The following is a 25,884-nucleotide window of genomic DNA, read 5'->3' on the forward strand; positions in this document are numbered from 1 at the left end:
TACATGCCAAATAATATGAAGATGATCTGAGAAAGCAAAGGTTCAAACGGAAACCACAAGATTCATAACACTCATGGAAACAAGTTTTATCTGAGATGTGAATGTTCTTAGAAAGATTTGAAAGCAAAAGGAAGAGAATGCAAAGTCTGATTGATTCAAAGTGATCAGTCGCGTTCGCTAATGGCAGTTAAATGCTCCTCGATCTCCTCTGTTTCAAGGGAACGGAAGATGGGGTTATCAGCTCTCACAACTCCAACCTGCGAAACCAAAACAAGGCCATGAACATGACTTTCACAAGCTTTAACAAACATACATTGACATGATGCAGCTCTTCTATTCCTAATGAATACAAAAAGGAGTGAGGAACTGATACCTCAATCTCAGTTGCCTTGAAGTCTTCTTGAAGAACAGATTGCAGAGCGGATATGGCAGTCTACAAAAGAATTGAGAATAACTCAAAAGTCAAATATAATCAACCAAATCTAGATAGCAACAGATGCTGTGTTTCCCCGATCTAAAACTCTAAAAAGAGGAGGGTCAGCAGTGAATTTACTACCTGCACCGTTTCGTCATAAGTGAAGGCAGGGTTTTCTTTCATTTTCTTCTCCAGGAAATTGATTGCTTCTTGCTCTTTCATACCTGCACTAGTTGCCTGCATCATACCAAGTCTATTATTCCACCACGGAAGATAAACATCTAACATGATGTACCATATCTACCATCTATGTAACTAAATCATATTCTCAATGTGTTGTTTCACCTCCATAGTTCTTAACAAACAGAAATTATGTAAAATAATATAAACATTGATAGCTTATCTCACTCAATACAATCTATTGTCAGATACAATGATGAGTTACAGTAATCATGTTGATAGGAGTAGTCTAGATATCAATATGTGTGAAGCTTATATTTAAGCATAAAAAGTAGAGTGGCATTACCTTGTGACCGTAAAAGTGACCAGCTGGGTCGCACTTGTAAAGCAGGGGTCCTCTCTCTTCGTCCATACCCAGCACCATGGCAACTAAAGGAAAACAAGAATGAGTCCTAAATCTCTAGTTAGATAATGATGCATTAGGCAAGAAAGAGACTGGAAACTTACCTACACCAAGAGGTCTCATGTAAGCATGTTGAGTGTAGACCTGTGACTTGTCGGCAATCCTGTCAGCACAAACGTTCATGGTTAGTAAATATTTAGTTACACATAGAGGAAAAGGGAGAGTATACCATTTAGCAAGGATGTCGGCAGGCATCTCGTATCCGTATTGGAACCTAAACTCAGCTGCCTCATTTCTTGCTTGCGTGACCAAAGACCTTGAATCAGCTGCAACATTCCATTATATTTTAGACAAAACACTCAAAGAGAAGCCCGTAGAGATGGATGGATGGATACAAACCTGTCATGCCAGTGGCTAACAAGCCAAGGTACTTGGTGACAGGGAAGAGGTGAGATACGCTTGACTGATCTAGAAGCTTGTCCTGCAAACAAACACAAATCGAAATTTTACAAGATCCCCAAATCATCTGGTGCCATAGATCTACGACCTAAGCAAGCTCTTCGCAGTTGAAAGAAACAAACGAAAGGGGAACTTACGGGAACTTTCTTCTGGGTAACGACGCAGACTGAATCTTTTCCTCGAACACCGATGGATGTGATTCCAGCTGCTTTCACGGCTTTGAATGCATATTCTACTTGAAAGAGACGCCCTTCCGGAGAGAATATTGTGATGTGGCGATCGTATCCTCCGCCGCTTCCTCTGCTCATCTTTCTTCTCGACCTTCGATTCACTAAAACCCTTTGCGATCTATTGAAGACAGAGGAATACAAGAAAACTTTGCCTTCAAGACAGAAACATGTATACCCGAAGTTTTCCCAATTTCCTAAACTACCCTTGAAGTAAAACAATTTGCATTTTTGACACTTTTTTTTTGTTCAAGTGATCTCTTTTTTTTTATCCTAATCATAACAATAAAAGATAACCGGAACAAGGACCAGCTGAGTTTACCACAACTATTGGAAAGATATCAAAGATGATGCGACGAAGGAGATTACTAGTTTCTTTGAAACAAGACAAATGGATCACCAATTTAGCCACACTAACCTTTGCTTTATACCGAAGGTATATCGTCCTGCTAGTATGAAGGAGTTTAGGCCTCTATAGCACTTTGTAGTGTAGCTTATAAGATCATTACTTAAGTATTGGTTAACCGGTTTAAAGAACATGTGAGCAATATTATCTCTGAAAATAAAAATATTTTTATTGTAGGGATAATGATTTCAGATAATATTGTGATAGCTCATGAAGTGTTTCATAGTCTTAAAGCTCGGAAAAAGCAAGCTACTTCATATATGGCGGTCAAGACATATATTATCAAGGCCTATGATAGGTTAAAGTGAGATTTCTTAGCTGAGACAATGAAATTTATGGGATTTGATAGTAGATGGATCGGCTGGATAATGAGTTGTGTTACTGCAGTTAAATACTCAATGCTAGTTAATGGTACACCAGAAGATTTTATTACACCAGCTCGTGGTCTGAGATAGGGATATTCGTTGTCCTCATACTTGTTCATACTTGTGCAGATGTTCTTTCACACCTGATGACAAGAGCGATGAGGAATAAATCTCTTTTGGAAGTGAGAATATCAAACAACGCACTAGTGGTCAACCACTTATTATTTGCAGATGATTTACTATTCTTCTCCTTGGCTAATGAGAAGGCAGCTAAGAGGCTTAAGCATATATTTGGGATCTATAAAGCAGTGTCAGGGAAGCTATCAATCTAACCAAATCATCTATCATTTTTGGAGCAAAGGTCAATTCTATAGTAAAGACAAAAATGCGCCATCTGTTAGGCATATATAATGAAGGAGGAATTGGTAACTATTTGGGACTGCCAGAACAAGTTGAGAACAAGAAGAGTGAAATTTTCTTATATCATTGATAAGGTGACATCGATTACACAAAGCTGGAAGCAGAGGCACTTATCTAATGGTGGTAAAAAAGTGCTATTAAAACCTATTGCATTGTCAATGCCAATTTAGTCAATGAACATCTTCCGGTTGCCAAAAGATGTATATGCTGAGATAAATGCAATTTTAGTTAAATTTTGGTAGGGATCTGGATTTAAGAAAAATCTACACTGGTATTCATGCAACATAATATGTGTGCTGAAAAGAGAAGGGGGCCTTGGTTTTAAGGATTTGGAAATGTTTAATTAGGCATTACTTAGTGAACAAGTATGGAGATTTATGCAACACCCACACTGTCTGATGGCTTGTATACTGAAAGCTAGATACTTTTTTGATGGATATATATTGAATGAAAAGTTACGAAAGAAAGCATCCTATGCTTGGAAGTCCATTTTACATGGATGTGGTCTCCTTACTAAAGGTATGAGATATATAGTTGGTGATGGATCTTTGGTAAATATATATGTGGACAGATTCATGGATTCCTGATCACCCACCAAGGCCACCACGAGCTCATGGAGACTTTCAAGCAAAAGAAAAGGTGAATGAGTACTTTGGTACCATCAGAGCTCAATGGAATGAGCAGAAATTGCTTGAAGTTATCATTGATGAAGATGTAGACAAAATTCTCGCTATTAAGATAAGTTCTACGACACGTCAAGACTTATTGGGTTGGCATTACAATGAAGATGACATCTACACTGTGAAATCGGGTTACTGGTTAGGAATTCATTTACCAACAAATGCTCCACCAATACCGACTCATGGACCTGCAAAGTTGAAACACAAGATATGGAAGACAAAAGCTCCTGCTAGGCTAAAAGATTTCTTGTGGAGATTTCTATCTAAGAGTCTTGCGACTGGTAATAACCTGAAGAGATGGCATATCGTTCAAAATGATCAGTGCAGAAGATGTTTTTCTGCGGCAGAAACAGCGGATCATATTTTCTTTGAAGGCCCCTATGCTAAGAAGATATGGCGAACATCCGGAGTTTCTAAACTCACCATTAACAACCCGAATTACACGTTTGAGAAAATATTGAAGCATGTCTGCAATGTTCTCTATCAACTCAGTTACAACATCTGCAGGATATACCTTTTTGGTTGCTATGGAGATTATGGAAGAGAAAAAACACTTTAATATTCCAGCAAAAAGAAACACACTGGAGAAGTCTACTGAGGTGTACAAAATAGGATGCGAGAGAATGGAAACAAATAGATAGCAATGTAGATAATGATCAAGCAGGACGAAGACAGAACTTCCAAGTACCTACTAGACTACATTGGCAAAGACCACTCTTGGATGGACTAAATGTAACACGGATGGTGCTTTTAATCATCTACAAAATCAGAATACGGCTGGATGGGTTATTAGAGATGCAAATGGGACTTACACAGGATCAGCTCAAGCCAGGGGAAAACGAAGTCATGATGCTTTGGAATGTGAATTACAAGCTATTCTAATGGCTATTCAGCATTGCTGGAGTTTGGGCCATCGACGAATCATCATGGAAAATGATTGTCAAAAAGCAATAGATATTCTAAATAACAAGAGGCTTCACTCTGCCTTTTACAATTGGAAAAGATAATTTTTTTTTGGTGGGCAAACAGGTTCTAAAATGTCAAGTTTCAGTGGACTAATAGAAATGCAAATAAGGTGGCAGATCGTCTAGCAAAGCGACTTGAGAATGGATTTGATTTTACATTTCACTTTTATGTACCACAATACTTGCATGATATGTTGCACTATGATTATATACATTCAAGTTAGCTTAATAAAATTCGATGTTATAAAAAAAAGAGATAATTGGATCAAAACCCACAAAAAGTAGAAAATTAGGTAAATACCTATAACAGTAAAAAATGGAGTTTCCATATAGTATAAAGACATAGGAAATTATCTCTGTATCTGGATGAAAATTTTCTCTTGCTCTTTATCTGAAATAACAATCGCTATTGTGTAAAAATATTTTCTTTCCACCATTGATGAGCTCCTTCACACCTTCTTCTTCTCAATAATTTCTTCTAGTTTTAAAGTAAAAAACTTCATCTTTTTTCCTTCAGTCGAGATGCACAAATTGAGCAAATATAGAAAATGGCTACTAAGAGACTTTTTTTTTATCTGTACGTTCTTGTCTTGAATGACTCAACAACAGTCCTCCTAGATTTTCTATTCATCTAACTATCTGATCTGATTGAAGAGAACTTGGAAACATTTTCAAAAGCTCAGATTTCTCACACCAAGCTATCTGGTCAAGAAGCTCTAGTCCTACCTGAACAAAAGGAAAGAGAAGCAGAAGCAAGGCAACAAGCTCTAGCCCATGTTCAGAAACGCGGTCGCTAAAACGCTACTCGGAGGCCAAGTGTTTCCAATTGGGCCAATTCGGTATAAGAACTCGGCTCATTAATATTCGGCCGCTTAATGACATTAAGCGAGATTAATCGGATTAGCTACCTATTAATTTTTAATTTTACAAAGTTTTGGTCCAACTTAAATGGGCCCAGGCTTAATCAAGATCGAATGAGTGAATCTCGTGGAGAGAACAAGCTTATTTACAGTGTATGTGTACGTTCATTACTTTCCCATTCACCGATGTTGGATCTTTTAAAAATCGATTTCTCTCTTTCGGTTAATATTTGAGTTTAATTGGCTTTTTACTTCTCTATCATGTTTAATCATTTGTGAATTAGTGATGGGCTTTTGATGGGCTATATATTTATGTAGTAATTTCTTCTTTTGGTTTAAAATAAAATGACACACATGATTAAAAAAAAACTGTTACTTGAAATTTTGCTATTAATTTTTTTTATAATAAATATGAGATAAATAATTGTGATAAATCAACAAAATTTTATAAAATTTAATTGAATATATTAAAAAGTCTCAAATAATAACGTATTTATGCTATATATATATATATATATATATATATTTATTTAATTTTAAATATTAAATTAAATAAAATAATAATAAAATTAACCCCCGAGTACTCTTCGAGCTATCTCCGATTTATTGTTAACTCGCTAGGTCCGTACTTACCGTCCGTCCGACTCGCGCCTAGCGCAATTTCGAATATGGCCTCTAGCCCTGCCTGTGCAAAAGGAAAATATAAAGTGGAATTTAGAAGATTATTTGAATTGCCTCTTTTACAATAATTATATGTTATTTGTTTATTGCATCTCTTTTGCAATCTTTCTTGTTGTTTTAATTGCTGGAATGTACTGTTAGCATACATTTTCATCAATGCTCTTATTCTTTAACATACACCTATTTGCCCCACCAACTATAAAATGTACTCTTTTTGCTTGTCGACTCTTTCTTATCCCAAGACAAATCTTTACAACATTTTTTTCTTTTGGTGTAACAAATCTTTACAACATATGTATTCATTATGGACCGGTGCTGTGTTGCAACTATATAGAGAGCGGAAACATCACTTTCCTCTCAGTAGTTTAAAAAACACAAAGGACTCAAGTTGATTATTTATCCCCGGACAGAAGCGAATTCAGTAGTTTAAAACATTACAAAAGCTTTTATTGTTTTGTTACAAAGTATTGTGCTTATGTTGAAATAACATAGAGATGGACACATCTGCGAATCGAAAAGCTGAGTACACAACTTCAATTTCCTGTCACCTTCTTGGCAAAGCTGCTTATGTCAAATGCATCATTTGCATTCTTTGTTATGACCCCCTGCACATACATTCTTTATTAGTTATGACCGACCTCCGCATACAAACCTTAAAAAGTATAATCTTTGGAGACACAAACCTTCTCGGTTATGATTCCTGCAATCAGCTCAGCTGGAGTCACATCAAAAGCTGGGTTCCAAACCGAGATCCCTGGTGCTGCAATGCGCTCACCAAGCCCTCCATGGGTGTTCAGCAACTCCTTTGCTGTTCTTTCTTCTATCACTATTTCTTTCCCGGACGAAAGAGAAAGATCAACTGAGGTGAGAGGTGCAGCAACATAAAACGGTATCCCGTGATGTTTTGCGCATAGGGCGAGACTGTAAGTCCCAATCTTGTTAGCAGTATCACCTGGAAATATAGTTATATTAGTTGGTTTTCAGATTTATGAAGAGAAAATCAGATTATCTTAAGTGCACCATTTGAAGCCACACGGTCTGCTCCCACAATGACACCATCTACACGACCATCTTTCATGAGTGCAGCTGCAGCTGAGTCTGCAATGAGCGTTGCAGGGATCTTTTCATGCACCAACTCAAACGCTGTAAGCCTCGATCCCTGTCAATTGTCATTCAACAACATTTCAAGCAATGGAGGCAAGCTAATATTCATGAATAATCGATCCTACTTTACTTTACTTTACTTTACAATCTTATTGCAGATGTCAAACTATGGTCCGGAACAACTTACGAATTCTCACAAGTATTTAAATAGAAAGAACTTTAACTTAGGAGTTTTACTTGATTAAATGGACGAGTTTCTGTGCAGTATGCTCTTTCTAAGACTCCTTGAGTGTGGAGTGCACGGATAACACCCAGGGCAGTCCCATATCCGGCAGTAGCAAGGCTACAAACAAAAGGGAACTGTCAGTTAGGTGATGAACATCCACAAACTCTATTTGGTTGGATCAACAGAACCATACCTGCCGGTGTTGCAATGGGTCAGAACAGAAAGCTTGTCAGGATTTTTGGCTTGCTGCCTCAGTAAGCTTGAACCAAAGGTCCCTATTGCTTTGTTTGACGCGACATCATCTTCGAGCATATTCTCAGCAGCTTCAATATATGCCTGAGGAGAACGAGGCATAGGTAGTGAAGTGAACTTACAAAAGCAAAAAAGGCTCAGCTCTGTGCAGATAAATGATACAGAAAAAAAAGCCAAAAATGTATATGCAAAGATGAAGCTATCATTATTCCTCAGTCCGAATCAAGTTCTCTAAGCTATTAAAACAGGAAGCTATCATCCAAGAGAAAGCAACCATTCCCAAGTCCAAATTGAGTTCTCTAAGCTAACATTTCTCAGCCAACAAAACCTTTGGCTCTTAGGAAATTACCTTGAAAATGGAGTTCGGTTCAGCGGCAGAAGAAGCCAAGGCATTAGCTATAACTTGTTTAAGTTTCAAGGCAGCATCTGCAAGATTAACAGCTGTTGGCCGGCTGAAGAAGAAACATAAGACAAAGCATCATCACAAGGAACCAAAGATGCAAAACTTTAATCTAAATTCAGCACCTTGACACCAAATAATCCAACTTGTTCTCAAGGAAAGTAACAGCTTCTGCCGATGATCCATCGAAGCCACTAAAGTTGGAAACTTCAACAGCCAAAGAGAGAGCTGCAGCAATGGCTATCGCAGGAGCACCACGTACCACCATCTCCTGTATCGCACTCCTAATGAACCATTGAAACTATTAAACACGTTTGCGAATCTAATCAACCAAAAGTTGTTTTTTTTTTACCATCCATCTGCAGCATCACGGATCTCTAAGTAAGTAGTCTCCAAAGGAAGCTTCCTCTGCTCCGAGTTCAGATGATAGTTGAGATTAGAAGAAACGTTCGTTTGTGAAATTTGTGTAGAAGTGTGAAGGAAGGGGTTATAAGAGGAACCTGATCGAGTAACTGGAGAGAGCCAGGCTTGTAGCAGATAGACTTGAGGGTGGTGTCTCCTTCGCCGGACATGATTTACTGCTTGCAGATGAGGCCGTTTCGATCTTTGAATTGAATGACAAGTGAAGTGATTGGCCTCGGAATAAAGACTCTGTGTGGGGTGTGAGAAATGAGAATCAGATTCCTATTGCAACAAGGCGGCGTGAAACGTGCCGGCTTCTTTTATACCTACCATTTACCAAAACTAATCCATTTTTGAATTTAAGGAAAAAACATTTGCCAAAATTCAGTTTTTTTTTTACCAACATAATTTGTATACACAATTCTCATATATTTTAAAATGTTTGTTACAAAATAGTTTAAATTGACAAATATATAAATTTTAATTTTCTTCTTAATATTCATCATATATATGAAAATTTTAAAGTTATTCAAAAATTGGTGAGTTTTATAAAACTTTTGAAGTTTCAAAAATATTAAATCATAAATTAACCCTTAACATAAATTCCTAAACAGTAGGCTTAAACCTAAATTATAAATTTTAAACCTTAAGCCATTGATGTCTAATACACAATTTTTTATACTATAAAACAGAAATCAACACAACTATATGAACTGCATGTGTTATTAATTTTTTTTCTAAATTTTTTTTTAGAAGACGAATATTTAAGATCAAAAGTGAATTATCTTTATGTATTTCATTATGAAAAATTTCGTGCTTTAGGCATGTGTCCTTTTGTTTTGTGGTGACTTTGTTCTTCCGATGATTATTCATTCTCTGGCCCGCTTTTTTGGTTTTTGTCTCATATTTTATCTTTTACCTTTTTCTGACATCTACTAGTTCTAACCAAAACATTCTATGGTAAGATGAGATAGGTTAGTCTTCTTTGTTAATCTTTTTTTAGCTCCAAACCTTTATTGAGTTAGTGTTACTATGCTAAGATAGATAGGTTATGTTATTAAATATGTAAAATATATTTTTATTTTTTCATTTTTTTTATTTATTCATCTTGAATTTTAGTAAACAATAAAATAGATTATCAAACTTCATACGATAATAGTTAGTGCGAAAATGATTAGACAGTTCACGATTAGAAAGTACTTGACCAAATTGTAATAATCTAAAAGAAAAAAGACCTAGAATGTAAAAAAAACATGGATGACACGTGTCGCAAAAACTCCCTGCCACTTATCAGAAGAAGGAAAAAAAAACCAACTTTATATATACAGATTGCCAAAACAAAACAAAGAATAAAGTAAAAAAAGAATAAGCTTTTGTCGTTCAGTTAGAAGAATAGACATTTTCAACTATCTCTTTCTTCAATTTTCTTTTCAAGGAAAATAAGATCCGACTATCAATATGGAGAAATATGCAGAGGATCTAATCAAATGGTGTCTCACCGGAGTTATCAGCTCGTAAAGGAGAAGCATGTCGACACCCATGAGTTGGCCGCCTTTCTTAACAGTTCTTGCTTCCCAGAATCCGAGGAGACAGACCTCGGCGATGTTTGAACATCATTCAGCTTTCAAATCGGTGAGTAGAGTAAACGAATTAGCCATTGCTTGATTTGATTCTTCACAGAGAAAAACTCTTGGAATTTCGTTTTGACAATGATAACAATGTTTTTGGATTCAGGATTTTAATTGGATTCGGGATTAGGGTTTCTATGTGATGATAAAAGTCTTGGCTTTTCAGTGATCCTATGCGGCTGCGGCTTGATCCCCAATAAGGAAACGTCTAGTGGAAAAATATGCAGCAATCATTGAAGGATGGAGCAAAACGATTCAGTAGCTGATGAAAAGGTTTCTATTCTGGTTTTCAGTGATCCTCTTAGTTTCTCCGCTTGCTTTAGTTATAGGTGGAAATAGTTCTGATTGTGTATCATGATGGCTTATACTTGCAGTTGGGAAATTGAGCGTTGAGACCCAGTAGTGTTCTCAGTTTTGACAGTCCTGTTCTTGCCCATGATTTGCTTCTTCTTTATAGGGAGACCCAATGGCGTTCTCAGTTTTGACAGTCCTGGTCCATTGCATTGTACCCAGTCTGTGTTGTACCGAGTATTGGTCTTCATCTAAATTCCATTTTAATCTCCACAAAGGACTGTGAAAGTTGCTGTCCAAGAGGTTTGCTTATTCTTTACTCTAACTTTTCTACACAATGAATACTGTTTTTTCTGTTTATTTCTTTGATTTTAGCTTCAAGTATCGAACATAAAATTATGAAGATTGATCGACGTTGAAGCCTCTTTAGACTTTTTTTAATGATTGCATTTTTTTCTCACATAACACAATTATGGCAAAAATAAACAGATGAGGTGACTTCAAGCTCTTGGGATTCAAGTTGCTCACTATCCTGGAAATCAAGTGCTGATCGCTTATCCTGAACTCATTGATGCTGCAGTGATCTCGTAAGTCTTTTGTACCTGAAACAATTTTAAGTTAACATTTTGGTTTAGCTTGGTTGTGATTTACGTCATAAAGCCCAAAACGGTTTTGATGAGCAAACATTGTTTTTTAGTACTTGCAAGAAAATGAAGCCAGGATCATATCGTGCAGAATTGGTTAAAACAGCAAAGTTAATCGTATGGAATGATATTATTAGATCTTCTTAAGAAAAATCTTTTGGGGGTAAAGTTTTTGTTTTCGGTGGCGATTTCAGACAGATATTATCGGTTATACCTGGAGGAGGTAGAGCAGAGACTGTTTTGGCCACTGAATTGGTCATATCTTTGGGAGCACTGCAAAGTTTTAAAGCTAGCAAAAAACATGAGATTGCTTGCTGGTCTTGCTGATGATGCAGCAAAAGACCTCGAGTCTTTCTCAGAATGGATTTTGGATATTGGAGATGGAAAAATAAATTTGCCTAATGATGGTCAAGTTGAGATAGACATCCCTTTGGATATGCTGATAAAAAAAAACAGTGTAGAAGAAGATCCTACTGAAACTATCGCAAAAGAGGTCAACATATAAGGATTTGTATAGACATCGAGCCATTACGATTCCCACAAATGATGAACTGGATAAAATCAATGATTACATGCTTTCGCAGTTGCCAGGTAACATGTTTTTTTCATTAACTCTTTATGTTCCACTAACTATTTATTGCAAGTAAATAAAATAATTTTACATATGATGCTTTCAGGTGAAGAGAAGGTTTACCTTAGCTCTGACAGCATTATTCCATCTGATGTTGACATAGAAGAAAATGTGGTATATCCTACATAGTTTTGAACAGTGTTAAAGTCGCTGCATTTCCTAGACACTGTTTAAAGCTCAAAGTTGGTGCTCCTATCATGTGTCTTCGTAACATGGATGCTGCAGATGGCTTATGTAATGGTACTAAGCTAATTGTTACTCAGATATTTCCCAATGTGATACAATGTAAAATTATAACGGGAAACGATATTGCCGGAAAGGATGTTTGGATCCCGAGAATGTTTGTCACACCACCTGACACAAAGTTTTTCTTTAGAATGCGTCAAAGACAGTTTCCAGTTACGTTGGCTTTCGCGATGACCATCAATAAAAGTCAAGGTTAAACGCTGCAAAATGTTGGTTTGTTTCTATCTAGACCAGTGTTCTCTCATGGCCAATTATACGTTGCACTTTTTAGAGTGAGGTCGATGTCTGGATTAAAAATCCTAATAACAGATAAACAAGGGAAGCCGCATATAAAAACAATGAATGTTGTCTACAAACAAGTTTTTCAAAATATTTCATAGTCAACAGTAAGTAATTTTGACCTATGTTGTATTCGCTAAAAAGTTAAAATTGATAAATTCTTAGATTTATTTATTTCATCTATTAATAGATAAATAACAGAGACAAAAGATCGATTTGACTACCAACCAGTTTTCAGACTATTTCGATAATGATATGTGAATTTAATATTATTTTATATTCAATAAAATTTAGAAATTTAGAAATCAATCAAATTATTTTATAATGTACTACTGCTTACAAAATTTAATATATTTTTTTGCAGGTTTCTATTGCCTTTTTTTAAATGGAGAATTATACTTCTTAATTTATATTACTTATAAATTATATTTCACAATTTTTATCATATTTTTTAATATGTCATTTTTTAACAAAAATATAAGAACATAAATATAATATGTAAACTTAAAATATACCATTACAGCATATATACAACACAAATTTCACTTTGTGATAATCTAAAATTTGTAACTTCTAAAACTATACACTATTATGTTTTTTCATATTTTGAATATTTTTATGCCTGCACAATCACTTAGTTGAAGTTGCTTGGGAAGAAGAAAACTTACACGCTTCGGTAAGCATTGTTTATTACTCTCTTTTTTTTAATTGTGGATATATATTTAATATTTATATCAGTTGACTTTCTTCCATAAACTGGCAGACAAAATATCTTATTATATAAAGAAGAACTTTTCTCTCCTCTAAAATTGCCAGCTCAGTAATTAGACTTCTCTACGTGTGACCAGGGGCGGACCTAGAAATTTAATTAGACTGTGGCACATATATATTTTAATTTATAATGAATAAAATAATTAATATAATATAAATATTAAAATCAAACTGAAATAGTTTATCACCATATCGTTAGTCACTTCGTCAAAGTGCTCTTTTTCAGTATAGCAAACCATGCAATCGTTCAGAAATTCATCATCCATTCGGTCGCGCAAGGTAGTTTTCACAATTTTCATCGCAGAAAAAGATCTCTCGACTGTAGCGGTGGTAACAGGTAGAGTCAAAACTAGCTTCAAAAGTCGATAAACAAGAGGATGTGAAATATGTTTTTTTGGTGTCCACCATCACACGTGCAAGATTTCCAAGACCCTCCAAATTAGCAAACCTTTGATCTTCAGAGATATTATCGATGTAAATACCAAGTTGATGCCCAAGAGATATTCGTTCTATAGAACTAAAATCTTCAGGATAAAACTCTGACAACCGTACAAGTTTTGATTGATCAAACTGGTGGAATGAATCAGTGGGGCTCAAAGATGCAGTACAACCAAGCAATTCAGTATTTACTCGTCAAAACGATCATTGAACTCTTGAATCTGCATATCCAATACAGTGTAAAAACATTCAACTTGATAATGATGCAAGTTTGTTATGTTGCTTCTTTGTCTTGGCCTCTTTGGATTAACAAATTCTTCTTCCATAATAAATAACTCTGTGTTATTATTCTTGCAAAAAGAGTTCACCTTTCCAATGATTGAATCCCATCCATTTTCTCTGAGCTTGCATAATTGTTGCTTGGTAGATTTCACTAGAGACATTGCATTCAAGATGTCCTGATCTTTTCTTTGTAAAGCCTTTGATAGATTATGTGTGAGACCAAGAAGAAGCAACATCAACTGTAAGTAGAACACAAAATCGAACGTGTGAAAGTATTTGAGAAGACCATTAGCTTGCATCTTTTGATACCATCTGACCCATCACTTTCGACATACTCAAGCACTTTAATGATGGAAGTGAATAAATCAGCCAATCTCAATAAGGTTTTGTAGTGAGAACCCCAACGAGTATTACCAGGCCTTTGAAGAGAACACTCCTGATTTAGTCATTTTCCTGTCTTAATTTTACCCTCCCTAACTCCTTCCTCGATTATCTTACGTTGATCTTCTCGAATCTTATCTTTTCTCTTACAAGAAGCTCCAACCACATTTAACAAAACATAAATCTTATCAAAGAAATCACTAACTTCAAAATGTTTTTTAGCAACTCCCACGACAACCAACTGAAGTTGATGAGCAAAGAAGTGAACATAATATGCAGAACTATTTTCTCTTAGAATTAAAGATCTCAACCCATTGAATTCACCTTTCATATTGCTAGCTCCATCATAACCCTGTCCTCTTAGCTTTTTCATACTTAATCCATGTTTTGCAAAAAATGAATCGATAGCACATTTTAGAGATGCAGAAGAAGTTTCTTGAACATGAATAATACCAGCAAATCTTTCTTTGACTATCCCCATTTTATCAACAAAACGAAAAACCACTGCCACTTGCTCTTTAGTAGAAACATCTGCAGACTCATCCACCAGCAAGCAAAATACACCATGATCAACCTCTTGAATAATATACTGAGTAACTTCTTCTGCAAAGCAATGAGCTAGATCTTTCTGGATTTTATGAGACACCATCTTGTTATTTTTTGGAGCATTTTCCAATACAACCTTACTAACAATCTCATTTTGATCTGCAGTATACTTCACAAGCTCTACAAAGTTTCCTTTATTAGCTGACTCTGTTGATTCATCATGACCTCGAAAAGGTAATCCTTGCCGTAATAAATATCTACAAGCATCAATTGAAGCATTCAATCTGATCTTGTATTCATTCTTGGCTGCGTCATTCTGCTTATAAAAAGCCTGAACGATCGATTGATTTGGTTTCATTAGATTGCCAGCCATCTTTAGAGCATTGTTGTGAAAACTATTCACCAATCCAACATGCTCTCCTAATCTCTTTGCGATTTTTCCAAGTATCAAAGCCTTTTGTCACAAATTCATCACTTCCACATTTATTTTCAGTATAGTCTCTAAATAAGTAGCAAACCAAACAAAATGCCTTGTCTGTTTTATACTATATTCCAACCAATCACCGTAGAGATCAAACCAAGCAGGATAAAATCTTCTAAGCTTATGTCCTTTCAGTGTTTTAGGAAAATCATGACCGCGAGGTTGACAAGGACCTTCAGTAAGATATTTTTGTCTTACCTCATCTCTTTCGTTTGGATGATATTCCTTTATACTTTTTCTCTCTGCAGGATCTGAAGGCAAATTCTCCAAATCAGTTTTTGATGCTGATATTGGCGGAGCAGAAGCCAAATTCTCTGTGTTGGTTTTTGGTAGTGAAGAACTAAAAGGCAAATTCTTTGAATTAACTTTTGATGAAGATAAACATTGTTTTTTAAAATAAATCTCCATGGATACCTAAAAAAAGTTATGTTAGTAACTTAGTAATTAAGGCTAAATAATAATAAAAAGTATTAACAATGATGTATAAACTTACATAGAAAAGATGCCAAAGAAACAATGAGAAAAAGTATTAAAGATGATGAATAAAGTTTCTGCAAATTTTTTTTTTCAAAAGAGAAGAACGTAAAGTTTATTTAGGAACATTAGGGTTTTTAAATTTTAGACTAATAATTATTTAGGTTGGATAATTAAAATTGTAACAAAAATTGATGGGCTGTCTACATATTTTATTTTTAATTGGGCTGAAGTTAAAAAACAAATTGTAACAAGATCCATCTCTTTTTCTTGGTTTGAAGTAAAAAAAAAATTGTAAAAAAAAAAAAGTATGTGGCACGTGCCCCACCCTCTCTGGTGGTGGATCCGCCCCTGCGCGTGACACCTGTCCCACCATCTCAAAACTCATCATTTCATTAATAAAAAACGTCGTGGGCTTTCTGTTAATCCTCATAATTGGAGCCCAAACTGATCTAGGGTTTCTGTTCTTCTTCCAAGTCCGCTACCTATCAATATTTTTTTCTGTGTTCTCACACACACCGTTAATGGTGTTTCGATGACTGCAATCGAGATGAAGAATCTCTTCGTCTATCTCCACTAGCGTCGATAAGCCTTCTACTCTACTCAAACGAAACGGCAGAGTTACAGATTCCGCGCCATCATCGCCTTCTTAACTCCAAAGACGGACGTGTAGCATGATCTTGACATTGATTGTAAATTATCCCTCTGCAATGCGGTCTATTTTTCACCTAAAAAAGGTTAGCTTTCTTTACTTGAACAACATCCTCACAATATGTGGAAACACTAAAGGAGAGATAACACCAGCTGGAAGAACAAGAGAGTGACAAAGATAGAGGAAGAAGACAATTCTTACTCGTCATTTGCATGGGAAAATGACCTATTCCTCTATGAACTAATTGTTCCCGGCTTTTTCACACATGAACTTTTAAGTCATGCCAAAAACCACATGAACAACGAAAAAGTGGTTTGTTCCCCTATGAACTAGTTTTTCCAGGCTTTTTATACCATGCCAAAAAGCATATGAACAACTCTATTTTTTTAATAACATACACAAACTTTCGATTTTTAAACTAATTCCCCTAAAACCGTAAATGGTGTTATATAAATGTTAACTAGGTTTGTGACAGGTGGAGAGCCGGCTTAGTTTGGATTGATAAAAAAATACTATGTAGTTTTATCCTTCTTCTTTTTTTTGTTAACTGTTCTTCTTTTTAAGAAATGGTTTTACTGTTCGTCATCAATTGGAGATAAAATTTATTATTCTTCAGAAGAATAAATTGTTTTACATGATGCATAAAGAAAGAAAAGCAGCAACTACTAGCTTACAATCTCCATATATTGTCACAACTGATGATGAAGAGTATAAAGATTTCTGAAATAGAGGAATTAACAAAAAAGAAAAAAGAATAAAACGACATAGTATTTTTTTATCAACCCAAATTAAACCGGATTTCCACATGTCATAAACCAAGTTAGCGTTTAAATTACACCGTTACAGTTTTAGAGAAATTAGTTTAAAATAGACAGTTTGTGTATGTAATTCTAAAAATAGAGTTGTTCATTTGCTTTTTGGCTTGATTTAAAAGATCGTGTGTGAAAAAGCCAGATAAAACTAGTTCATAGGGGAATAAAACATTTTTGTGTTGTTCATGTGGTTTTTTGCATGGTTTAAAAGTTCGTGTGTGAAAAAGCCGGGAACAATTAGTTTCATAGGGGAATAGGCCATTTCCAAATTGTATCATCCGTATAATTTAAGAAAAGAAGGTGATCCAAGTTTTGGTGAATATAGAAGAAAGAAAATACTCTTGACGTTTTTAATATGGTGATGCATAGAAATGCTTTTTTGTTTTGTCAACTTGCATAGTAATTGAGTAGGAGAGAATGGAAAACTTGCAAGTAAATATAGTTATTAAGTAGGAGGTAATGGAATTTGTGCAAGTGTATCAGAAGGTCGTCGATGCGGTTAACACAAAAGCAGAGAATTTCGTGATACTGTAACTATGTTTTTTTTTTAAATGGTTGCTTATATCGGTATGTACATTTGAAATGTTTTGACTGTATGTCAATTTGTGTTAAAGTAAATAGAGTGGAACTAAAGTCATAATGCAGTGTTTACATAAATAGTAAAAAAAGATAAAAATATATAATTACACTTAAAATGAAGCATATTCTAAGTTAATACAACAAAATAAATTGAATATGAACAAACTGAAATTATATCATTCACACGGAATTTGATTTTGAGTTATTTTATATATTTACATTTAAGCAAACAAACACAAAAAAACTAAATATATAAATTCAGTGAAAATGAAGCTTTGATGAATACTTTTTCTATGACTACCATATTTGTCCGTCTTTTTATACGAGATGAATAAAAAACAGTGTTCAGACAATTATTGACTTAAGCCCGATAAAAATACAATGGTCACAATCATCAATCTCATAAATGTATAGAAATTTGAAACCCATTTGAATTATAGAACATATCCAAAAAAAACTAATTCAAAACAATGCAGGAAAATTAGTGTTCTAATAACACCATCAAGAAGATTTACTTTCATTATTCCCGTGATATTATTAAAATTTTAAGAGAAACAATTGTACTATAAAAAAAGTTCTACACCAAAATAGAGAAAGAGGTAAGCGGAATACGACAAAAAAAAAGATCAAACTACATTCCCTATCTTTAGTGTCTACTACGTCTTGTATTGTATTTTTATAATGATCTACAGTATATCTTGCTAGCTGCAATAAATTTATGTCTGGTTTCGAGTTGGGTCTTTTCGGGTCTCGATGAGTTCGGTTCTAATGTATAGAAGAAACCTCAAAGTATTTAAATAACCAATGTATCTAAAATAGGTTTAGATATTTGTACCAAAATAACCATATTACTTGATTTAATTCGGATCTTTTGAATACAATTTGTTATACGCCGATACATCTAAAATATATAACACCAGTTATGAATACAAATATCAATGTATAAAAACGTAAGAACCAATATCAGAACGGCCACGCGGACCAAGCTCTAGTATATTATTATTAGCTAATTAAAATGCCTAGAAAACTTGAAATATGTATCTTTTGACACAAACTTTTCTAAAAACACATATCTTTCTGAAACAAAAGAGTTAACTCAAAACATATATCTTATGATTACAACTGGTTTTTCAAAAAAAACTTATATCTATTTAAAGTTAACACATATTTAAAATTTAAGCATATACTTTATACAAATATATTATTGTTAGGTCCTCTTAGATGAAGAACCTGTGATTGTGATGCTCTTACGTTTTATTAACAGCTTTAGAATTGCTGATGAAGCACGTTTGTTGATGTTTCATTGTTTCCTTCATTTTTTCAACTATCTCTATCTCTTGATTGATTTGTAACTCCACTAGCTCATCCAATAAATTTGTTTGCCAGACTCTATTACTGAAACATGGAAACTGTATGGGACAAAGCTCGGAAGAATAAGGAGAAATGCAGCACCTGCAAGCACTTCCCGAAGATTTTTAGATTAGACGCATTGACGATTTTGATACTTTCTTGTGATTTTTTTCATCACGTTAACATCAAGATTTTTTTTTTTTTTGAAAAAAAAGAGAGCAATAACCCAGACTTGCCTAGTACTAAAGCTTGGATCTGCCGTTTGAATAGAGTAGTGGCTTTTCGAAAGTAAAACACCGTGTAGCACCCTTCCATCAATGATGGTTTCTATAGTGCAACCTAAAGCGACGTTCTCACTAACCATGACTTGAAAAATCGATTTCATTGATCAATCTAGCCTATGCTCAAAGGGATATTATCTTTTTCTTGAAATAAAACTATAAACAACAACTGGGTGATTCCAATTCAGTCTTAAGAGTTCCGTGTTAACACACTTTGATCAAGGCTAGCTCTGGCAACACTGACGTGACCAGATCGAGGTTCTTCCCTGAAGTTTCCAATTTCTTCCATACAAACCTATATGGAAAACATGACCAGAAACTATATGAAGACATAGACATGCACACGTTAAAGAAGATGTGACTCAAGATTGCTTTTCGGACCTGTATCAAGGATGTGAACAGAGGAAAGGTAATAGTTATCAAATATGAACACTGCAGGAAAGATAATAGTTATCAATATGAACACCAGAGGTTTCATGTAAAGCGAGTTTATTGAAACAACCTGTCAACAAGAAAGACATAGACTTTTAATAATTTGAGTTCTATATTCAAGCAGATCCAATACCATAAAAGCTTAACGAAAAAACACCAAATAAATGCAATAAGAGGCGCCCTCGTAACCATACCTGAGTGCAAAGAACTTGGAAACCATTGGAATCTACCATCTCCCTCCCACTTACATCTCTTTTATCAAATGCTTGAACTATCTTTACTTCCACTTTAATGATCAGTTTGTTCATCTAAAAAAAAACCATTTTCATGAACCTTTTTGAGAGGCTCAGCCGTTGGCCTTCCCCATGATAGAGCATGAACGAAGACTAATTGGGCACGAATCTGTAAAACCTAGGTAAGAAAAATTAATTTAAACAATCAGATATATAAGATATTTACCATGTGTTCTTAGGATTTTTTTTGCTGATTGGTTAAACCAAACAAAGGCAAGAATAGCGCATCAAGACAGGTTTTGTAAGATTACATACCTTTGCAGATGTAGTTCGGAGAAAGTAACCTTTGCAGATGTAGGATCAATATAATTGAAGAAAGAAAATATGAACATAAATCCAAAAGGTCAAAAAGAGCCAATAAACTAAACCAAATATATGAAAAGATACATAATCTCGCCACCATCATCTTCGGCAACCTTGTTGTCGGACACATCCCGTCACTGCCGCTAAAAAGCCTACAGTATCTATCTCTAGCCGAGAACAAATTCACGGGCGAGATCCCAGAGCTCATCTCCGGAGCTTGTGATTCTAAGAGTTTTGCTCGAAAAAAAAATAATTTGATGGTTTATAGATGATCCAAGAAGATGCAATATACATACAGTTACAATAAAGAAGGGAATTCAGAACGTCGCAGAAACAATTAAACAGATGGAATGAGATGAGACGAAGGAGGAAGCGAAAAGACCATAAGTTGTATACTTTACTGCGATAAAAACTGAAGAAATAAGGATGCTTTAGGTGTGAAGGCTGCAATTTGTGGAAGACCTGGAAAGTGTGTCTCTTACTTTTGACTGAAAGCAAAAATTCCGATTATACAAAAAATCAAAAAAAAAAATTAAGAAAAAAGTAAATGTTATTTATATGGGTTGATACAATTATATTTTAGGAAAAGAATTTTAATAAATTTTAATTTAATTAAATTTTATCATTTAAATATTCATTCTGTACCACGATTACTTTTATCACCATTCACACTTTAAAATGGAACATTTTTTATTTCAACTACTCATATTCCGCAGTATGTGTTCTTCTTTATATAACAAACCGCACTTTAGGTGTACCGTATTATAGTATCCGCTTTGTATGTACCGTTCCATTCAATTCATTGTTATCATTCAAAACATTAATACATAGTTTTGGTTGATTGTTATAAGTGTAGCACGATGATCTAAATAACAAATATTGTGAGAAAGAACTGAAGTTTTTTGATTAAATGATGTAGTTTTGGTTTTTACAATGAATCAAAATTCATTGTTATAGCTCTTGTTTCTCTCTCCAAAAAAAACTCATTTTGAGTAGAATGAATCTATCTTCTATGTGTTTCTGAAGGCCATCAGTCCGTAAAATAGTTCTTGGATCTTATCAAATAGAGCAGACTCAGTTGTAGTAATATGCAAATTAAAACTTGAGCCAAGCCGAGTGGGGTGGCTAAACCCACGTCAAACAATAATCATCCTTAGTTGGTCTTAAACTCACAATCAATCTTATACTATGTCTAGCTTACCTTTTTGGGGTTTTTTAACATTACTTTTTAATAATCATCCAAATAGGGAAATGCAATGATCAAAAACTATCCAACTACACATCCAAATGATATATAGCCAAGCCGCGTAACTGCAGCTCAGGACATGATATATTTGGTCATCATATACTAGAAGTTCACCTAGAAGAGAGTCCGAAAACTATGATTCCTCTTTATCCATTACAACCTCCATCAGCACTAAAGTACATAGAATCTAAGGAAAAAAGACGTTATGAGAGATCTATTCATGTTAAACCTTCTTCGGTCACTACTGCTCTTTCCCATACATATGGAGAACTTTGAATCAAAGCAGAGGATGCCAAGTCCAACAAATCAAACTTGAAACCCCAAGATACTATGGAATAATTCATGAATAATGGATTGAGAGTAGCATAAAAAACTACAAGGGGGAGACCGTGTAACCATCGAATAGCCTTGTTCCCTATTAACAAATATAAACCAAAGAAACTATGTCACTCGACACATCGGAAAATCATGATTGTGATTTTTCTTCCCTCAATGTAGCACCAGCGAGGAGAAATTCCAGCACCAGCAATGGAGCCGATCACCGGATGAAATAGTATAGCTTTATGTTTCAAAAAATCATTTTTAGATGAGAGAGAAAAAGTTTTTTTTTTGTCTAGTTCCCAAAAATGGGCATATTCTTAACTGAATAAAGTGTTTGAATGGAAAGTGGAGAAAAGATGGTTCTCATGCTAAAGTGGAGCATTCGCTTGTGAAGTTCTTATTCAACAAAAATAACAAAAACGTGATGTTCTTTACTTAGGCTTCGAATGGGAAAAGCAGATCAAGCATTGCAGATCAAGAGTTGATTAAGCGGATCCAGCGGTTCAATATAATATATATAAATATATGAATAGAGAAAATGGATAAAAAGCGGACCAAAATATTGTACAAATTTAAAATAATTTATATAAATTTTCTTTTAATATTTATTTATCACAATTAAAATAAATTCCTTAAAAATAATATATAAATACAATAAAAATATTCTGAATATAAAAAAAAAAATTTAAACATATATATATATATATATCTAATGTTGAATGATTTATAATTTTTAGTAGGATAGTTTAAGATAATGGAGCTTTAATATTAACTAACACATCAATTTTAAAATTATTATTTGGAAAGAAAGTATAAGAGATCCTTAAAATCATAAATATATTAAAAATTGGAAACAATATTTAAAATTATAAGAGATGTCCCCCTTTATTAAAGTATAAAGTATATGATCTTTTTATCTTTATTAGTTTATAGAATGACCAACAAGTTTAGAAAAAAATATATTTTAAATAATAAAACATGTATAAAACAAAAAATATAATATTGTAAATATAAAGTCAATTAAAAAATAATAGAAAAAATGATTGTCTACACACCAAATAAGGAATGATTTTAATGTTAAAAGCAACATATTAATAATTATTCAATATCTGATACACTAATGGATCAAAAATTCCTATATTACTTTAGTAAATAAAACATCACATTTTTGTTAGTTTTGTTAAACTGGAACTTCACACGCGGAGATGCTACATGAAAATCATTATTTCTCCACTTTCCATTCAAACACTAAGGTGATAGTAGAAATTTTGGATCAAATTATTGAAAAAAATGTGAATACACTGCTTTTAGCAGTAAAATCACTCCTTATTTGGAGTGTAATTAGACATTCAGTTTTCTTTCTTTTTGATGAAATGTGAAATTTATTGATCATGTAGAAAAAATAGGGATTTACAAAGGCCTATAGGATCTAGAAATTTACAAAACTGTAAAGAATATTTTTAGAGTTCTATGTGTTATGCTGAAACCTCAAACCATCACCACATCAAGCTAGTAAGCTTGTGGTCAGCCTTGTATCGCAGAGATGTAATCCTATTTCGCACAGCCTTATCTATGATCCGATACAGCTGATCAACTGTCTGGAAACCAGTGTGAGGCCATCTTTCGTTCCTCTCCTTCCATAAGTGATATATACAGCTCTGAAATGCCATTTTAAGCAGAATCTTGTCCATGATCTGAAGTGAATTCACACTCACGAACTGCAATGTGCTTGTCCAGTCAGGATCGGTCCGAGCGCCACTCAGTCTGTTTGTAACTCTCTCCCAGACTGTGAAAGAATATGGGCATGCGAAGAATACATGATCCCAAGTCTCATCTATCTCCACACACAATACACATGACTGCTGGACACCCCAAGCCCTCATTCTATCACCTGTTGAGAGTCGATTCCGCACTGCCAACCACACAATAAATGAAAAGCGGGGAACAGCTTGCGAGAATCACACAGTTTTACTCCAGAATACAGTAGCCTTTCGGTTCCTAATTTGCTCCCAAGTCTTTAAGGAAGAGAAACAAGACTTGTTATCGTTTTCTGAGTGGCGCCACAGCACCATATCACTACCATGACAGTCGAGAGGGACTTGTCCAGCTTGTATGCGATCATAAAGAGCGTGAAAGTAACGGCTTCGATGCCCCTGAACGTTCCAAGTGGAGTGCAAAACCGCATCACTCACCCGCGCATTGCGAGCTACTCCCAGATGACAAGTACCAACAGGTCCCGTAATGTCAATAAGCTTTCCTATTCCAAGCCAAATATCAAACCAAAAGTAAGCAGTGTGTCCATCAGTATGACATTCAGTTTTCTTTTTCTTATTATTAGTTTTATCTTTACAATTATAAACTTTTTGTTTTATACATATTTTATTAATTAAACTATAATTATTTACTAAATTTTTTGGTCAGTCTATAAACTAATAAAGAAAAACAGATGAAATATTTTATACTTTTATAAAAACATCTCTTATATTTTATAACCTTTTTAGAATTTTTTATATAGTAATGATTTTAACGGCCTCTTATATCTGACAAAAAAAAATTAATGATCTCTATTATTTTCAAAATAATAATTTTAAATTTGATGTGTTTTTAACTATTAAAATTTCATTATCTTAGGGGGTGTTATTCAATCACTGATTTAAAATCAATTGTCAAGTTTTGTAATCAATTAAAATTTTAAATTTAAACATAGTTTTTAGTTAATGAATTCTAAAATCTATGCATTATACTCTAGATTTTTATTTCAATCATTTGCACCACAAATTATTTGAAATCCATTTTAAACACAAGAACTTTTAAATCCTTTGAACTTGAATAACACTAGATTTTAAAGAGTGAATTTAAATCATTCATTGAATAACACCATATTTTAAATTAGATTTATAAATACCATCCCCAATAACACTAGATTTTAAAATAGAATTTAGAATCATCATTCAAATAACGGTGGATTTTATTTAGATTTAAACTCTATTGAAATAGATGATTGAATAACATTACTTTAAACTATTCTGCCAAAATTATAATTATTTTAAATCATTCAAAATACTATAGCAATGTGATTATATTCATGGAAAATAAAATACTCTCCAACAATGAAACACTTTCGTTGATAGATTATCTCGTTGTTTACAAGTAAGAAGAAACCTCAAATCTCGAGGGATAAACAGTGATCTTCAATGCGAAAGATGTGGTGTAGACGAAAAGCGATAAACTATGTCTTTTTTGAATGTATTCTAGCTGTTCAAGTCTGGGCACTATCAAAGATCCTCACAAATCAAGATAGCTTTCATATGAATTTGTTTTATGAATATAAATTATTCATTTTGGAGTATTACAACATTCATACAAAATTCTCAATTTGCTTGGATTCTTTGATATATTTGGAACTAGTGGTTGGTCCTCCCTACGGGCGGGGTGTATAATTTTAAGAAAATATTTTAAATGCTTTATAAAATTTAAAAATATTTTTTCAGTTTCGAATATTTTTTTAAAATGGTCCATAAAATATTTTCCTAAAATATTCTATATTGAAAACAATATTATAAACTAACAAATAATAAACAGAGTAGAATATATGTTTGTATCAGTTCCTAATTATATTTTATATGATATTATCAGGTGTGGCATTTTGATGTTCTTTATTTTATTGTGAGGAACACATTTAGTTCATATCATTTTGTTATGTAGTAAAAGATGGTTTATTTATTTATGGTTTCGTGATCGAAAAATGAAAGATTATGTGTAAAGTAGGACAATTTACGGTGCGGCGTCTATTCGAAGAAGTAAATTAGTATTTTGTTTTATGAAAGCTTGTATTTATGCATTAGTGTCTTATAACAATTACATTATTTCTGTTTTTATGTATTCAGTTAAGTTATTTTTCAATAGTATTTGTAATGCTGAATGTCTGATATCACATTTATATGTTCGTTAGTAGGTGTGGCCCGAACGTAGTTTTATATTTATAGGATTCTGAGAGTTTGAACAGACGGATTCTTTTTGAACTGTGTAGTTAGTTGTAAATGCATTGCAGAAATTTTTATTGTTTTCGAGCTAAATG

At 33.9% G+C, this 25,884-nt stretch overlaps 3 protein-coding genes and 1 long non-coding RNA gene across 4 annotated transcripts; 2 read left to right on the forward strand and 2 right to left on the reverse strand.

Moving 5' to 3' along the window:
* Positions 1-4: 4 nt before the first annotated feature.
* On the reverse strand, positions 5-1,865 carry LOC106357739 (proteasome subunit alpha type-6-B). Its single transcript, XM_013797431.3, has 8 exons — positions 1,595-1,865; positions 1,398-1,479; positions 1,228-1,324; positions 1,103-1,161; positions 942-1,024; positions 557-652; positions 374-433; positions 5-257 (listed from the first exon to the last, which is right to left on the reverse strand). The coding sequence occupies exons 1-8, from the start codon at positions 1,763-1,765 to the stop codon at positions 165-167; spliced, it is 741 nt and encodes a 246-aa protein (XP_013652885.1). The 5' UTR covers positions 1,766-1,865; the 3' UTR covers positions 5-164.
* A 1,571-nt stretch (positions 1,866-3,436) lies between these two features.
* On the forward strand, positions 3,437-4,114 carry LOC106355002. The gene has a single exon (XM_013795030.1). The coding sequence runs from the start codon at positions 3,437-3,439 to the stop codon at positions 4,112-4,114; it is 678 nt and encodes a 225-aa protein (XP_013650484.1).
* A 2,311-nt stretch (positions 4,115-6,425) lies between these two features.
* LOC106405951 (methylthioribose-1-phosphate isomerase) lies at positions 6,426-8,785 on the reverse strand. Its single transcript, XM_013846520.3, has 9 exons — positions 8,544-8,785; positions 8,396-8,451; positions 8,169-8,327; positions 7,993-8,095; positions 7,585-7,727; positions 7,403-7,508; positions 7,082-7,220; positions 6,745-7,013; positions 6,426-6,666 (listed from the first exon to the last, which is right to left on the reverse strand). The coding sequence occupies exons 1-9, from the start codon at positions 8,613-8,615 to the stop codon at positions 6,595-6,597; spliced, it is 1,119 nt and encodes a 372-aa protein (XP_013701974.2). The 5' UTR covers positions 8,616-8,785; the 3' UTR covers positions 6,426-6,594.
* Positions 8,786-8,901: 116 nt separating this feature from the next.
* On the forward strand, positions 8,902-25,655 carry LOC106405953. Its single transcript, XR_007315097.1, has 5 exons — positions 8,902-10,077; positions 10,180-10,346; positions 10,448-10,667; positions 10,854-11,599; positions 11,686-25,655. It is a non-coding gene; the product is annotated as an uncharacterized LOC106405953 (long non-coding RNA).
* Positions 25,656-25,884: the final 229 nt, after the last annotated feature.

This window comes from Brassica napus, chromosome A7 (assembly GCF_020379485.1).
Source record: "Brassica napus cultivar Da-Ae chromosome A7, Da-Ae, whole genome shotgun sequence".
Taxonomy (NCBI): Eukaryota; Viridiplantae; Streptophyta; class Magnoliopsida; order Brassicales; family Brassicaceae; genus Brassica; species Brassica napus.